Here is an 18,315-nt window from a genome sequence, read left to right on the forward strand (position 1 = left end):
TCTGCGCTTGGCTCACACACGTCCTCTTCAGTTCTCCCTCTCTCCTGATCCATGCTCCCATTCGCGGATTTAAGCCACGACAGTAATTTTGTCGTACTCATCTTTAGTAATCCCTGATGTGGGTGGAGCACAGAAGCACGGCAGGTGAGAGTTGTTGTTCACACAGACACTTTATTTTACTTATTTTCATCAGCTTTTCAGCTTCTCTCTCACAATCGCACACGCAACACACGCTTTCTGGTCGGGGGAGACTCTTCTCTGCTCTCCCCCTCCTTTTATACTCCATCCCTGCAACAAACACACACATTAATTGACACCAGGTGTAATGACTTAGCCACTTACCTTCCCTGACCCCGCCCTCTATTCACAGACTGCTGCTTGGCCACGCCCCCGCTGCCACATACCCCCACCGCCCGACTCAGGCTGGGGAGCTGTCCGGCCTGAAGCTGACCCCCCCCCCGACGGGACAGGAAGTCCGCCACCACCACCTGTGCCCCCGGCCTGTGGATTACCTCGAACTTAAATGGCTGGAGAGCGAGATACCAACGGGTGATCTGCGCATTGGCATCCTTCATGCGGTGGAGCCACTGGAGGGGCGCGTGGTCCGAACAGAGTGTGAAAGGGCGCCCCAGCAAGTATAGTATCGGAGGGTGAGGACTGCCCACTCGATGGCAAGACGCTCCTTTTCAATTGTGCTGTACTAGCTGTCGATGCGCAAAAGCATTCGGCTGATGTACAGCACCGGGCACTCCTCGCCCTCCACCTCCTGGGACAAAATGGCCCCCAACCCCCTGTCTGATGCATCAGTCTGCACAATAAAGGGGAGAGAGAAGTCAGGGGAGTGTAAAAGTGGCCCCCCAGACAGTGCAGCTTTTACCTCAGAGAAGGCCTGTTGGCACTGCTCCATCCACTGGACCGGATCTGGAGCCCCCTTTTTAGTGAGGTTGGTTTGCGGGCTGGTGACGTCCGAATAGTTAGGTAGAAACCTACGATAATAGCCAGCTAGCCCCAAGAACCGCCTCACCTCCCTTTTGGTCTTGGGCCTCGGGCAGGCCGCAATCGCTGCAGTCTGGTTAATTTGGGGACACACCTGTCCATGTCCCAAGTGGAACCCCAGATACCGTACTTCCATCCGCCCAATTGCACACTTTTTTGGGTTAGCTGTGAGGCCCGCCCGCCTCAGCAACTTTAGAACAGCCCTCAGGTGTTCCAAGTGTCGCGGCAAATCATGACTGTAGATTATGTCACCTAGATAGGCGGCCGCGTAGGCAGCATGAGGGCGGAGGACCCTGTCCATAAGCCGCTGGAACGTAGTGGGCGCCCCAAACAACCCAAAAGGGAGCGTGACGAATTGGTGTAAGCCAAACGGTGTGGAAAAGGCTGTTTTCTCTCGGGATAGAGGAGTCAAGGGGATCTGCCAATATCCTTTTGTTAGATCCAGTGTCGAATAAAAGTGAGCAGCGCCTAACCGATCAAGCAACTCCTCAATGCGAGGCATTGGGTACGTGTCAAATTTAGACACTGCGTTGACCTTCTATAGTCCACACAGAACCGGACTGACCTATCGGTCTTGGGAACCAGGACCACTGGGCTGCTCCAGTCACTGTGGGACTCCTCGATTATGCCCATTTCGAGCATGGCCTTGAGTTCGTCCCGAACCACCTCTTTTGTTCGGGCAAGCGGTAAGGGTGGCTACGCACTACCACCCTCGGGAGCGTTTAGATGTGGTGTTTTATGAGGTGGGTACGACCCGGAAGGGGCGAGAACACGTCGGAAAATTCCTTCTGCAACTTGGCTACCTCCGTGAGTTGGGTCAGCGAGAGGTGGTCTCCACAAGGGACTGGAGTGGTCCGAGATGTTATCTTTTTTTACCTCTGGCCCCAGCTCCGCCTTCTCTGGGACTACCGCCGCCAACGCCACGGGGACCCCCTCATTTCCGCGTTTTAAAAGGTTGAGGTGGTAGACTTGCAGTGCCCCACCCCTATCCGTTCGTTTCACCTCATAGTCGACGTCCCCGACTCGCCGTGTGACCTCGAAGGGCCCTTGCCACTTGGCGACTAATTTAGAACTCGACGTGGGCAATAATACAAGTACTTTGTCTCCCGGCATGAACTCTCTAAGGTGCGTGCCCCTGTCATACAGCCGGCTTTGATGTTCTTGTGCCTGCTGCAAATTCTCTTGGGTTAGGTGCGTGAGGGTGTGGAGTTTTGCACGCAGGCCAAGAACGTACTGTATTTCATTTTTACTCCGTGAAGGTCCCTCCTCCCAATTTTCCCACAGCCCATCCAGAATGCCACGCGGCTTACGCCCATATGATAATTCAAAGGGAGAAAATCCTATGGAGGCTTGCGGGACCTCTCGTACTGCGAATAACGGGTTCGAGCCACTTATCCCAATTACGCGCATCTTCACTAACGAGTTTCCGGATTATGTTTTTGAGTGTCTGGTTAAATCGCTCTACTAATCCATCCGTTTGTGAGTGATAGACACTGGCGTGGATAGACTTGATCCCCAGTAACCCATACAGCTCGCGCAGTGTGCGTGACATAAACGAGGTGCCTTGGTCTGTCAGGATTTCTTTCGGAATCCCGACCCGGGAGATAAAGCGGAAGAGCGCTTCCGCAATACTGCGTGCTGAGATATTGCGGAGAGGCACTGCTTCCGGATATCGCGTTGCATAGTCTACTAGAACTAAAAGTGATATCCCCGTGCTGACCGATGTAATGGCCCAACGAGATCCATCCCGATTCGCTCAAATGGGGTCTCGATTAGAGGAAGAGGGCGCAGCCGCGCTTTTGGAGCGGCCGCAGGATTTACTAATTGGCATTCACGGCACGCTGTACGGCACGCTGTACACCACCGACGGACATCCCCACGAATCCTTGGCCTATAGAACCGGGCCGTTATTTGGGCTAGTGTTTTGTCTTGCCCCAAGTGTTCAGCCATGGGATTAAAGTGAGCCGCATGGAACACGAGTTCCCTACGACTCTTTGGGATTAACAAGTGGGTTACTTGTTCCTGAGTTTGAGTGTCCTGCGTCACTCAATACAATCTCTCTTTCATAATGGCAAAATAGGGGAAGGTCGGTGCCGCGCGTGGCTGAAGAGTTTGACCATCGATTACTCTCACTTTGTCAAATGCATGCCGCGGAGTCTCGTCTCACGACTGCTCTACCGGGAAATCCCCAAGGAAATCCCCGAGAGAGGGAGGAGGAGTGGGTTGCTCCTCACTCTGACGCGGTGTTGACGTAGACGGCTCTGTGACAGCTTCTCCAGCCAATGCCACACCGGGATCTTCCCGTGACCTACTAGGGCAGGACCCACTACGTGTTAAATACTCCATTAGATCTTTAAATCCCGGCCAATCAGTACCCAAAATCAACGAGTGGGTAAGACGAGGATTAACCACCGCCTTTAGTCTATGTGTTTGGCCCCGGAATAGAATATGGACAGACACTAGTGGGTAATGGTGGACATCTCCATGTGCACACACCTTCACCGCTTATGCTCCCCCCAATGCCTCACCTTGCACCAGGCGTTGGTGAATTGAGGTCTGATTACAACCGGAATCCACCAAAGCGTGATATGTATCCCCTTGAATACTCACCAGTATGCGATACGTTCTGGCCCGATCGGGGGCAGTTTCTGGCACGTCGGGGATCCGGATGACAGCACCCATCTCCCTTGTGAAGCTCTGACTCTGGAGATGCTCCGATTCCCCACCGGGGAATCGGAGCATCTCCATCTGGTGGGAGGACACCACGGGTGCGACGGGCCGGCTGGGGAGGAGCCAGCCACCGCCTTCTTGGCAGGGGAACGGGGTGGAGAGGGGGACAAGAGACAGGGGAGAGAGAGAGGGAAAAGAGAAGTGAGGGGAGATGCCTCGTCTGCCTGCCGTCGGAGTCGCCTCCAGATGGTCCTCCGCCAGCTCAATGGCTCGATCCAGTGACGCCGGACGATGACACTGGACCCATTCTGCCGTTCTTTCTGGAAGTTGAGGGATAAACTGCTCCAGTGCCGCCAGATTGATGATCTCGGCGTCGCGGTCTTCCGCCCTCACCCACCGCCGGCAGGCGTCCCGGAGTTGCTGACCGAATGCAAATGGCCAGCCGACCTCCTCCAGTGCCACCATCCAGAAGCGCTGACGATGTTGCTGCTCCGGGGAGCGGCCGAGCTGCTGCAGATTGGCTTTCTTTAGGTCGGCGTAGACCAGTCGGTGTAGACCAGTCGGTTGTCAGCAGGGAGCTGCTGCGCTGCGAGCTGCGCCTCGCCAGTCAGGAGCAGGAGGCGGCGCGCTGCTCCTGTGGCCACCCCCACGCCTCGGCTGCCTGCTCAAAGAGAGCGAGGAACGCTTCCGGTCGTCGTGAGGGCAGGGGCTTCAAAGTTTCGGAGAATAGCAGGGTACAAATAATTTCCAGCAGGGTGTAAAATGTCTTCCAGCGGCAGACATAATGCACGCAAAGCATGCAGGGATAGATAGATAGATAGATAGATAGATAGATAGATAGATAGATAGATAGATAGATAGATAGATGCAAGTATGAATTTTTCATGGGGTGGGATGGTTTGGAACAGGCCATCTAAAATTGGGATAACATTTACCCGGGACGGGTATTTGAGTTGGGTCGTCTAGCTTAAGCTTGATTAGCGTTGTTACGCACGCCAGTGTTTCTCACAGAAATTTTGGAGACTATGGGGGCAAGCCATGGGGGAGGCGCGAGGGTTGTTTAAAATTGAGTGATATGTTAAATATTAAGTTATTACTGAAAAATTATTGATAAAAAAAAACAGACACTGAGAAATGGTCCTATAAACAACTTTACCAATATAAAAGATTACCAGGACTACAAAAATGCAGAAAAATAGGCTTTACTTATCCAAATGCACCTGTTGGTTCAAAAGTTAAAGTGCAGAGAACCTCACAGCACAACATGAAGTTACCTTAAAATATAATATAAATGCCTCAGCTTTCATGTAAGAAAAAAAACTATTAATACTAGTACTGTGTGCAGGCAGTCTCTCCTGAAGACTAAATTAAACAATAATTATAAACTAATAAAATAAATGGCTCAGTCTTCATAGAAGATAAACAATTTGAACAGAATCTCACAGTATGATGCTGAAGCTGCCTAAACAATGGAAAATAAAATACCATTTTGGCAAAAACGTTGGCATCCATTAATTTCTTGTATTAAGTAAAGAAATATGTTGCCAGATACTGCTGACGTTTTACAGCCCAAAATATGTTCAAAACCCGCCAAAATGCCCTTAAAACCGCCCAAATTGGGCGGGAAACCTCCCAATCTGGCAACACAGGCAGCAGTAATGGCTGCACTCATGACTCGAGGATGTAAACACAGTTGACGCGGCAACGGACATACATGACATAGTGGATGTAATTTACGTTCACAACTTTTTTTGCTGTCAGAAATATTTAATATTAAATTTTGTGACTCGACTGACAATAGCCGGCGGCATAACAAGCTACAGCCGCCTGTGACCGGCTACTTTTGAGACCGCTGTGAGTGTAGCAACAGCGGTGGCCGACAGCCCTGCTGACGTGAGCAGGTGCCGGAACGCCTGGCGATCTTCCTGCTGGGCCAGTATCAAGGCTTCGAAGCGCTGCTGCTGCTGCTCCTTCGGGAGGGTGATCAGCGCTTGATGCTGGTTCTGCTGGGCAGTAGCGAGGGCAAGGATGAGCTCTTCGAATGGGGAGGACTCCATGGGGTGGTTCCCTTCTGTATCTCCCGGGTTTCGGCACCACTGTAGTAATCCCTGATGTGGGTGGAGCACAGAAGCACAGCAGGCGAGAGTTGGTGTTCACACAGACACTTTTTATTTTGCTTATTTACATCAGCTTTTCAGCTTCTCTCACTCACACAATCACACATGCGTTCTGGTCTGGGGAGACTCTGCTCTCCCCCTCCTTTTATACTCCATCCCTGCAACAAACAAACACACAATTGACACCAGGTGTAATGACTTGGCCACTTACCTTCCCTGACCCCGCTCTCTATTCACAGACTGCTGCTTGGCCACGCCCCCGCTGCCACATCGTCATAATTAGCAAAGCCACCTCCACCTTTTCCTATCACAGCCTCGTCTGTAGCTACCAATGGCGGATAACCGTCTGTCAGCAGAACCGGCGGGAATGCGTACGTATGCTACGTATGGCTACCCAGAAGCACTTGCAAACTTTTTTTTTTTAAATTATTAACTTAATTTGTATCTCCTTTCATTTTCTTGTCATCGGTTGATATTTTCATCCATTCAGATATTATAGATAGTATTTCACGTTTTATTTTCATATCATCTCTAGCCACTATATCCTGTTCTACAGGGTCGCAGGCAAGCTCGAGCCTATCCCAGCTGACTACGGGCGAAATGCAGGGTACACCCTGGACAAGTCGCCAGGTCATCACAGGGCTGACACATAGACAACCATTCACACTCTCATTCGCACTTACGGTCAATTTAGAGTCACCAGTTAACTTAACCTGCATGTCTTTGGACTGTGGGGGAAACCGGAGCACCCGGAGGAAACCCATGCGGTCGTTTTATTTATTTTTTTATTTATATTTAATGAAGTAATTCTTTGGCGTACCACTCGAATGGAGCCCGCGTACCACAGTTTGAGAATCATTGATTTATAGGATAGATTTTACCAGTGTTTCAATGATTTCTGACCTAAATAGTATTAATGTATACACATTTGAAATTTCACCTTAAAGTTCAATATGCAAGTTAAACTGTTTTGTTATCGATTACTTGGGTATATGATAGATTGAAAAATCTACGGGATACCTTAATTATCTATGATCAAGTAGTGTTGTAACAAAAATGCGCATGAAAATATGAACAGTGGTTTGCTCCATCTTATGCAATCCAATGAAGAGAATCGATCATCATGACCTCCTGTTGATCACAAAGGGATCTGAACCCAAGAACTGCCGCCTTAAAATAAGTTGCTGTATTACTATAACTAATTTTAGAATGTTTCTGATGCAATTACCATAACATATGTATAACTAATACACTGAAAAGAAAAGTAAGGCAACTGCATATTAAAGTTTAAATTTTGGCACTTTATTAAATGGACTAGATTAAGAGTAAAACATATTTAAAGGAAAAGAAAACTTAAATGTATGAATTAAGTTTGCAGAAAGAATATGTACAACCCTGATTCCAAAAAAGTTGGGACAAAGTACAAATTGTAAATAAAAACGGAATGCAAAAATTTACAAATCTTAAAAACTGATATTGTATTCACAATAGAACATGGACGACATATCAAATGTTGAAAGTGAGACATTTTGAAATTTCATGCCAAATATTGGCTCATTTGAAGTTTCATGGCAGCAACACATCTCAAAAACGTTGGGACAGGGGCAATAAGAGGCTGGAAAAGTTAAAGGTACAAAAAAGGAACAGCTGGAGGACTAAATTGCAACTTCTCAGGTCAATTGGCAGTAGGTCATTAACATGACTGGGCATAAAAAAGAGCATCTTGGAGTGGCAGCGGCTCTCAGAAGTAAAGATGGGAAGAGGATCACCAATCCCCCTAATTCTGCGCCGACAAATAGTGGAGCAATATCAGAAAGGAGTTCGACAGTGTAAAATTGCAGAGAGTTTGAACATATCATCATCTCCAGTGCATAATATCATCAAAAGATTCAGAGAATCTGGGAGAATCTCTGTGTGTAAGGGTCAAGGCCGGAAAACCATACCGGGTGCCCGTGATCTTCGGGCCCTTAGACGGCACTGCATCACATACAGGCATGCTTCTGTACTGGAAATCACAAAATGGGCTCAGGAATATTTCCAGAGAACGTTATCTGTGAACGCAATTCACCGTGCCAGCTGCCGTTGCCAGCTAAAACTCTATAGTTCAAAGAAGCAGCCGTATCTAAACATGATCCAGAAGCGCAGACGTCTTCTCTGGGTCAAGGCTCATTTAAAATGGACTGTGGCAAAGTGGAAAACTATTGTGGTCAGACGAATCAAAATTTGAAGCTCTTTATGGAAATCAGGGACACCGTGTCATTCGGACTAAAGAGGAGAAGGACGACCCAAGTTGTTATCAGCGCTCAGTTCAGAAGCCTGCATCTCTGATGTTATGGGGTTGCATTAGTGCGTGTGGCATGGGCAGCTTACACATCTGGAAAGACACCATCAATGCTGAAACGTATATCCAGGTTCTAGAGCAACATATGCTCCCATCCAGATGACGTCTCTTTCAGGGAAGACCTTGCATTTTCCAACATGACAATGCCAAACCACATACTGCATCAATTACAGCATCATGGCTGCATAGAAGAAGGGTCCGGGTACTGAACTGGCCAGCCTGCAGTCCAGATCTTTCACCCATAGAAAACATTTGGCGCATCATAAAACGGAAGATACGACAAAAAAGACCTAAGACAATTGAGCAACTAGAATCCTACATGAGACAAGAATGGGTTAACATTCCTCTCCCTAAACTTGAGCAACTTGTCTCCTCAGTCCCCAGACGTTTACAGACTGTTATAAAGAGAAAAGGGGATGTCTCTCAGTGGTAAACATGGCCTTGTCCCGACTTTTTTGAGATGTGTTGTTGTCATGAAATTTAAAATCACCTAATTTTTCTCTTTAAATGAAACATTTTCTCAGTTTAAACCTTTGATATGTCATCTATGTTCGATTCTGAATAAAATATGGAATTTTGAAACTTCCACATCATTGCATTGTTTTTATTTACAATTTGTACTTTGTCCTAACTTTTTTGGAATCGGGGTTGTGTGTGTCTGTGTGAGATCAGTCAGAAGTTCATTAACAGTTCATGCTTCAATGTAATGGTACCTGTGTGATGACTCTGTGCAGGTAGCAGGCAGACAGTTTAGTCTGTCTGTCTGCTCCCTGGCCTTGGCACTGGATTGTCGCAGATTAACTAGGCCTGTTCTGAAACTATGAGCTATGCTGTGAGAAATGAGAGCAGCACCTTCCTGAGTGGGATGGATACCGTCCCGCCCTAACAGGTTTGTTGTTTGATCTTTAGCTGTGTGAGGACATGAAAACCGAGACATCCATGGATGGAGAGACCTCAGAAGCCTGTGTGAAGAAAGAGGAGACGCTGGAGCTGAATATCTACAACTATGGAGACGATCTCGACAACCCACCTGAAGGTCTCTCCGTTAAAGTGGAAGATCCTGACGATAAAGACTATCTCTGTAAGACATTAGGCCACTCTGGTGGCCAGTAACACTCACTGTTTATTCTACCCTGCACACTATCTGGTGCACTAAAAGTGCAATACAGTACATTTGGGATGTAGCCTCAGTCTCTCTTATTTTAATCAACAAATTGTGACCTTTAGATTTTTTACTGATTTAAAGTATGAACTTTGTTTATAGAGCGTGTAACATGGTAGCGAGGAGTGAGAGAAACTTACTTATTTAAAATACTTTAGTCATTATAAACTGATGTTAACCTGAACAAAAAAAGTATGGAATATCACACGATGGGTGTGTGTAAAAATCTATGCCGCGTGATTTTCATATAACAGCATGGCCCAAAGTGTAGGATTCCCCTCAAACCATAGTGATTTGCTTGTTATTGCAATTTTTAATTTATTAATGAATGACACATTGAATGAATGTTTAATTTGTTTCTGTTTACATTTAATGTGGCCTAATGTCTGTCATTCTCTCCAGCCACTCCTGTGTTTTATTCTGAGACCAAAAAAAAAAAGTGGGATGTTGTGTGACTGAGAAACCAGAAAGCACAAAGTCCTCTGTCTTGAAGATTCTTCCATCTTGGGGAAACTTACTGACTGATATCTGGGTCTCCTTCCATAAATGTTAAATGTGTCCTAACGTCTTCACCACATTAGAAGATTATAGTTTTTTGTTTTGTTTTCCTCTTTCTTCCACCTGTTTTTTGTCCAGTGTGGTCACCTGCTAGTATCCACCCACTAGCCAGGTCTCTCTAACCATGTGAGTGAAGGCTAACGTACTTCCTCCAAGACATGTAAAGGCATCAAACTCCTCTTTTTCAACTGAAGCTCATGCTGTGTGTAAATGACTCTTATTGACGGTATATAAGCAAGTTAACTACTTCCTGCAAGTTTTATTTTTGTTAGTGCCTTTTACGTTTTCGGGTCTTTTATTTTGAAGCCCTTCTGGCGTACTCTCATCTGAGAGTCAGCAACTTGGCCATAGGTGTTCACACGTGAACGGCAGCTAATTGAAGTGTGTACGGAAGGAAAAGGTGTTTTGAAGACGTTGCCTTGCAATGTAAAGTTTCATTATGGATAATTAATGCCTAGCTGGAAATGGGAACAAGGTATTGTGTGTGTTTCAACTTGTTTTATGACTGTTTGCTGTGATGCGTTATCCTAATTAACTGCCGAAAGGGTGTTTACATATACAGGGCTCGAAATTTGCGGTGGTCCGGTCGCCCGAGGCGACTTAATTTCTCATTTGGCAAGTAATTCCTGTCGCTAGCCAGCCCGGCTGGCTAGTTGAAAATAAAAAGAAGATATGTGAAGCGAAGATTCAGACATACCGTCAACTAAAGCCGCCACATATTAAGCGCGTGCCGTGTCCCTGTTCATCAGGCTGTCGTTTTTTTCACTACTGCGCATGCATATAACAAACATCCCAAATCTCCCGGAAGTTCCGAGTCTCCCGCATATCGATAGTGGCTCCCTGACAGTGTTGCCAGATTGGGCAGTTTTAAGTGCATTTTGGTGGGTTTTGAACATATTTTGGGCTGGAAAACATCAGCAGTATCTGGCAACACTGCTCCCTGATGCCCGCAAATTGGTGAATATCTCCCGGAATCTAGAGCAAGCGAGCAAGAGCGTGCACGCGAAACAATGTCTGTATCGTGTATATGACTGAGTGTGCGAGGGAGACTGCGTGTGTTCCTGTTCATGAAGTGCATGCTAGACAAAGAGCATCCTGATTGGTTTACAGACATTCCAACCTGCAGACCGGGGGGAGAAAAAGTCCAATATATTTATTATTTGTTGATTATTATATTATGGTGCTATGTGTTGTTCTCATTTATGTATTGAACAACAGTATCCGAATACTCCGGCTCTTTAAATAAATGCACATTAGTCATGAACAATGTAGACAGGTCATGACAGGGGATAATCAGAAAAAATTTGGGGTCAGAATTTTTATTGTTGATTATAGTTCTGTAAACAATCCAGAATTTATTTCAATTTGGGGACAGTCAAAATTTTCAATATGGCCGCCAAAATCCAAGATGGCCGATTTTCGCTAAAACTTCTCATTTTTTCAAACAATAATTTATATTTTGCCATATTTTAACAGGGTATGGGGGCCTTATATGATTCCTGAACATTTTATAATATTGTATAATAATTATTAGGCCTATAGCAAAACTTAGTCATCAAATTTGTAATTGTGGAAATAGTTTCACTTTCACTTTAGGGTGAGCATGTGAGCATAGGGTGAGCAATGATAACATCTTTAAGTTCAATGACATGGACAGTCTGGGCCCTATAATGTTAGATAGCCTACCTGTGACAGTTACGGCGTGAAGTGGACTTAAAGACGCTGCACAGTTTGCTATATATTGTCTAGTGAGGGCGAATTCGAAACTTTCCTCTAAGATATGCAATAGCAACCACATGATGGCGATTTAAAAGGTAAGAAAGTATTATTAACATTTGTATATGCCCAGATCTAGGTGGGGTTAGCCACCTGGGGGACCCTGGTCTGGAAAATTTTCATTTTCAGGCCTGTTCTCTTAGAGTTCTTTGTAGGCCTATAAATAGGCTTGTACACACAGGTGTATATGTATGAAGTTAAAATTATATTAATCTAATAAGGTAAACATTTTTATTACATACTGATTTGTAGGCCTATCAATATTGCATTTTTGAGAGGGTGCATTTTCCATGTTTCAGCAAAACAGTGCTATCATCTGGACCATTTTTATCTCTGTCTCCTGAGGAGAAATGCTTACTCTGCAACTGTGAATTGTCTGGAAAGGATGTAAAACCTATTCAGCAGACTGGCTTTCAGACCCTAAAAGAGACTGCAAAACTGTGGTCTGAATGTGATGGAGTTTACAAAGATGAGCCATACAGGTCGTTCCATGGGGCCTTGCAAAGGTAGGGTATCTAACATTATAGGGCCCAGACTGTCCATGTCATTGAACTTAAAGATGTTATCATTGCTCACCCTATGCTCACATGCTCACCCTAAAGTGAAAGTGAAACTATTTCCACAATTACAAATTTGATGACTAAGTTTTGCTATAGGCCTAATAATTATTATACAATATTATAAAATGTTCAGGAATCATATAAGGCCCCCATACCCTGTTAAAATATGGCAAAATATAAATTATTGTTTGAAAAAATGAGAAGTTTTAGCGAAAATCGGCCATCTTGGATTTTGGTGGCCATATTGAAAATTTTGACTGTCCCCAAATTGAACTAAATTCTGGATTGTTTACAGAACTATAATCAACAATAAAAATTCTGACCCCAAATTTTTTCTGATTATCCCCTGTCACGACCTGTCTAATCGTAACTACTCTCATTTGTGTTATTTTTGAGAGAAGTAAAATCAGGGGTGAAAGTAAGCCGGTCCTGGCCGGTCCGGCGTACCACTAAAAGATTTGGCCGTACCGGAAAGAAAAATATACTGTTGCTGAAAAAAAAAAAATGCACTTTCAGCGTAACAACACACCTGCTAACGTCAGTTTACCAAAAGCAACACGTTTTCCTCAATATATGTATTGCATATAACTCATTCTGACCTGTCTCTGAATTATGTCTGAAGTGAATTCCTTCCGTGTTTCACTCGACAGACAACGTGTGAGATAAGCAGTGGGCTCCACGCACTAACCATCTTGCGCCAACGTGCGCAGCTGGTATCCAAAGTGTTTTAGTAGACAGAATGTCCAAAATGAAAAGTTAGTTTTCAACTGTTCAGCTAAAAAAAAAGTTGTTGAAATGATCTCATCTCATTATTTCTAGCCGCTTTATCCTTCTACAGGGTCGCAGGCAAGCTGGAGCCTATCCCAGCTGACTACGGGCGAAAGGCGGGGTACACCCTGGACAAGTCGCCAGGTCATTACAGGGCTGACACATATAGACACAGACAACCATTCACACTCTCATTCACATCTACGGTCAATTTAGAGTCACCTGTTAACCTAACCTGCATGTCTTTGGACTGTGGGGGAAACCGGAGCACCCGGAGGAAACCCACGCGGACACGGGGAGAACATGCAAACTCCACACAGAAAGGCCCTCGCCGGCCCCGGGGCTTGAACCCAGGACCTTCTTGCTGTGAGGCGACAGCGCTAACCACTACACCACCGAGCCGCCCTGTTGAAATGATGTGTTTGCAATTTATTTATAATCAAAAACTGATACAGGTGGATGAAAGAGTGATAGTGTGATTTAAAAAAAACTACTATACTAGTACTACTGAGTGATAAGAAGTCCTAGTGAATGCTTGATAAGTAGACAATAATAAATCATTAGGTGCATGTAGAGCTCTCTGAGGTGTGGGTGGAGCACAGAGGAAGGCAGGACAAAGCTTCAGGTACGAATAGGCTTTTATTGCCAGACTTTTCAGTATAACATCACAGCTTTATTCTGGTAAATACACACACATACACGCTGTGTTGTTGTCCCGGGAAGAGCTCTCCTCTGCTCTCCCTCTGCCTCCTTAAATAGGGTGCGGCTACTGGGAAGACACACACACTCAGGTTAATTACCGTCAGGTGTAGTGATTCTGCCACTCACCTTCCCTGGCTCCACCCTCCTGTCACAGACCGGCGCTTGACCATGCCCCCGCTGCCACATACCCCCACCGCCCGACTCAGGCCGGGCGCCCGTCTGGCCCGCAGCCGACCCCCCCCCCCCCCTTGACGGGAGAGGAAGTCCGCCACGACCATCTGCGCCCCCGGCCTGTGGACCACCTTGAAATTCAAGGGTTGGAGCGCCAGATACCAACGGGTGATCCGCGCGTTGGCATCTTTCATGCGGTGGAGCCACTGGAGGGGCGCGTGGTCCGAACAGAGGGTGAAAGGGCGCCCCAGCAGGTAGTAACGGAGGGCGAGGACCGTCCACTTGATCGCCAGGCATTCCTTCTCAATAGTGCTGTAGCGCCCCTCATGCACCGACAGCTTCCTGCTAATGTACAGGATGGGGCAGTCCTCCCCTTCCACTTCCTGGGACAACACTGCCCCCAGCCCTCTGTCCGACGCGTCGGTCTGCAACACAAAAGGGAGAGAAAAGTCAGGGGAGTGTAATAGTGGCCCCCCACACAGTGCAGCCTTTACCTCAGAGAAAGCCCGCTGGTACTGCTCCTTCCACTGGACCGGATCTGGCGCCCCCTTTTTAGTGAGGTCAGTCAGCGGGCTGGTGACGTCCGAATAATTAGGTATAAACCTACGATAGTAGCCAGCCAGCCCCAGGAACTGTCTCACCCCCTTTTTGGTCTTGGGCCTCGGGCAGGCCGCAATCGCTGCTGTCTTATTAATTTGGGGACGCACCTGCCCGTTGCCCAAGTGGAAGCCCAGATACTGTACTTCCACCCGCCCAATCGCACACTTCTTCGGGTTGGCAGTGAGACCCGCCCGCCTCAGCGACCTAAGGACAGCCCTCAGGTGTTGCAGGTGCCGCTGCCAGTCGTTACTATAAATGATAATGTCATCAAGATATGCGGCCGCATAGGTGGCGTGGGGCCGGAGGACCCTGTCCATCAGCCGCTGAAACGTAGCGGGCGCCCCAAACAGCCCAAAAGGAAGTGTGACAAATTGGTGTAAGCCGAACGGTGTGGAAAAGGCCGTTTTCTCCCGGGATAATGGAGTCAAGGGGATCTGCCAATATCCCTTCGTCAAATCCAGTGTTGAGTAAAAGCGAGCCGTGCCTAGTCGATCGAGCAGCTCGTCAATACGAGTCATTGGGTACGCGTCGAATTTAGACACCGCGTTGACTTTTCTATAGTCCACACAGAACCGGACCGACCTGTCGGCCTTGGGTACCAAGACCACTGGGCTGCTCCAGTCACTGTGGGACTCCTCGACGATGCCCATTTCGAGCATGGTCTGAAGTTCTTCCCGAACCCCCTTTTTTTTGTGTTCGGGCAGCCTGTAAGGGCGGCTACGCACTACCACCCCCGGGGCATCTCTATGTGGTGTTCTATGAGGTTAATGCGACCGGGCAGGGGCGAGAACACATCCGAAAACTCGGCCTGCAACTGGGCGACCTCCGTGAGTTGGGTCGGGGAGAGGTGGTCTCCACAGGGGACCGGAGAGGTACGTGATGCCAATGTCCCTTTTTGAACCTCCTGCCCCAGCTCCGCCTTCTCCGGAACTACCGACACCAACGCCACGGGGACCTCCTCATTCCAGAGTTTAAGCAGATTGAGGTGGTAGATCTGTAGCGCCCCCTCCCTGTCCGTTCGCCTTACCTCATAGTCGACGTCCCCGACTCGCCGTGTGACCTCAAAGGGTCCTTGCCACTTGGCGATTAATTTGGAGCTCGACGTGGGCAACAGTACGAGTACCTTATCTCCCGGAGTGAACTCTCTCAGGCACGTGCCCTTGTTGTACAGGCGGGCTTGCCGTTCCTGGGCCTGACGCAAATTCTCCTGAGTTAGGTGGGTGAGCGTGTGGAGTTTTGCGCGCAGGTCCATAACGTACTGAATTTCGTTTTTACTCTGTGAAGGTCCCTCCTCCGAATTTTCTAGCAGCACATCTAAAATGCCGCGCGGCTTACGCCCGTATAACAATTCAAACGGGGAGAACCCCGTGGAGGCTTGGGGGACCTCTCTCACTGCAAATAACAAGGGTTCGAGCCATTTTTCCCAGTTACGTGCGTCCTCACTTACGAATTTTTTAATTATATTCTTGAGGGTGCGATTGAACCGTTCAACTAAACTGTCCATTTGTGGGTGATGAACGCTGGTGCGGATCGGCTTAATACCTAATAGCCCATACAGTTCGCTCAGTGTTCGTGACATAAACGAGGTGCCTTGGTCAGTCAGAATCTCTTTCGGGATTCCAACCCGGGAGATGACGTGGAAGAGGGCCTCCGCAATACTGCGTGCTGAAATAATGCGAAGAGGCACCGCTTCCGGGTATCGCGTTGCATAGTCCACCAGAACCAATATAAAGCGGTACCCTCGTGTTGACCGATCTAATGGCCCGACGAGATCCATCCCAATTCTTTCGAACGGTGTCTCGATTAATGGTAGGGGGCGCAAAGGCGCTTTTGGAATGGCCGCTGGATTTACTAACTGGCATTCGCGGCACGCTGTACACCACTTACGGACATCGCCGCGAATCCCCGGCCAATAGAATCGGGCCATTATCCGGGCTAGTGTCTTATCCTGCCCTAGGTGTCCAGCCACGGGATTAAAGTGAGCCGCCTGAAATACCAATTCCCGGCGGCTCTTTGGAATTAACAGCTGTGTGACTTGCTCTTTCGTCTGAGTGTCCTGCGTCACTCGGTATAATCTATACTTCATAATAGAAAAATAGGGGAAGGAGGGGGTGGCGTTCGGCTGGAGCGTTTGACCATCGATTACTCTCACTTGGTCAAACGCATGTCGCAGAGTCTTGTCTCGGGATTGTTCTAAATGGAAATCTGCGAGGGATTCCCCAACAGAAAGAGGAGGATCCGGCGGCTCCTCACTCTGTCGCGGAGATGACGTAGACGGCTCTGCGACAGCAGCTCCAGCCAAAGCGACACCAGGACCTCCCCCTGTCAAATGGCAGGACCCACTCTTTACTAGGCGCGTCATTAAACCCCGAAATCCCGGCCAATCAGTCCCCAAAATTAGAGTGGGTAAGGCGAGGATTAACCGCCACCTTCACTATAGATTTTTCCTCTCTGAAATATATATGTGGACCGACACCAAAGGGTAGCCATGAACATCCCCGTGCACACACAACACCTTCACCCCCTGTGCTCCCCCCAATGCCTCGTCTTGCACCAGGCTTTGGCGGATCGAGGTCTGACTGCAACCAGAATCCACCAACACCTGATATGTAGCCCCTTGGACACTCACCGGTATGCGATGCGCTCCGGCCCGATCGAGGGCAGCTTCTGGCGCGTCGGGGATCCGTACCACCGCGCCCACCTCCATTGCTGCGCACTTTTGTTGCAGGTGGCCCGGCTCCCCGCAGCGCCAGCAAACCGGCCCGGGCTTTCCCTCTGCACCGGTGCTCTGCGGCTCACTCACCTGAGGGGGGGGAGGGATAGACACAGAAGGGAGAAACAGGAGGGCACCACGGGTGCGGCGGGCCGGCTGGGGTGGAGCCGGCCCCCGCCTCCGTGGTGGAGCCGGCCCCCGCCTCCGTGGTGGAGCCGGCCCCCGCCTCCGTGGTGGAGCCGGCCCCCGCCTCCGTGGTGGAGCCGGCCCCCGCCTCCGTGGTGGGGGGAATGGGGCGAGGACGGGACACAGAAGGGAGGGGAGAAAGAGAGAGAGGAGAGATGTCGTCGTCGGTTGTCCTGCCGCCGGAACAGCCGCCAAATGATCCTCCGCCAGTCCTACTGCCTGATCCAGCGACGCCGGGCGGTGGCGCTGGACCCACTCCGCGGTTCCGGGTGGTAAGTGGGCGATGAACTGCTCCAGCACCACCTGATTGATTCCCTCGGCGTCGCGATCGTCGGCCCTCAGCCACCGCCAGCAGGCGTCCTGGAGCTGCTGGCCGAACGCGAACGGCCGGCCGACTTCCTCCAACCGCAGCGCGCGGAAGCGCTGGCGCTGTTGTTCTGGTGTGCGCCCCACGCGCTGGAGGACGGCCCGGCAAAGGTCCGCGTAGGCCAGTCGGCGGGGAGCTGTAGTGCGGCCAGCTGTGCCTCTCCCATCAGGAGGGGGAGGAGGCGTGCCGCGCGCTGCTCCATCGGCCACCCCGAGGCTTCGGCGACCTGTTGGAACAATGTGAGGAACGCCTTGGGGTCGTCCTGCGGGCCCATCTTGGTCACGGTGAGGGGAGACGGGCCCGCGGCCGGGGCGCTGGTGGACCCCACCGACGTGAGGAGATGCTGGAACGCCGCCGACGTGAGGAGATGCCGGAACGCCTCGCGATCTTCCTGCTGGGCCAGCACCAGGGCTTCGAAGCGCCGTTCTTGCTCCTTTTGGAGCGTGACGAGCGCCTGGTGCTGGCTTTGCTGAGCCGTGGCGAGGGCGTGGACCAGGTCCGCGAACAGGGAGGATTCCATGGGGCTGCGGGGTGGTGCTCCACCTTTCTCCCGGGTTTCGGCACCACTGTAGAGCTCTCTGAGGTGTGGGTGGAGCACAGAGGACGGCAGGACAAAGCTTCAGGTACG

The 18,315-nt window shown here is 49.1% G+C and overlaps 1 protein-coding gene across 1 annotated transcript in view; it reads left to right on the forward strand.

The window, feature by feature from the left end:
• The window catches only part of LOC132874666 (zinc finger protein 271-like), a 73,397-nt gene that overhangs the window by 12,168 nt on the left and 42,914 nt on the right, over window positions 1-18,315 (forward strand). The window contains exon 2 of the mRNA XM_060911022.1: window positions 9,034-9,205. Within this exon, the coding sequence (XP_060767005.1) occupies window positions 9,034-9,205 (172 nt within the window). The remainder of the gene's footprint in view (window positions 1-9,033; window positions 9,206-18,315) is intronic.

Source organism: Neoarius graeffei, chromosome 26 (genome assembly GCF_027579695.1).
Source record: "Neoarius graeffei isolate fNeoGra1 chromosome 26, fNeoGra1.pri, whole genome shotgun sequence".
Taxonomy (NCBI): Eukaryota; Metazoa; Chordata; class Actinopteri; order Siluriformes; family Ariidae; genus Neoarius; species Neoarius graeffei.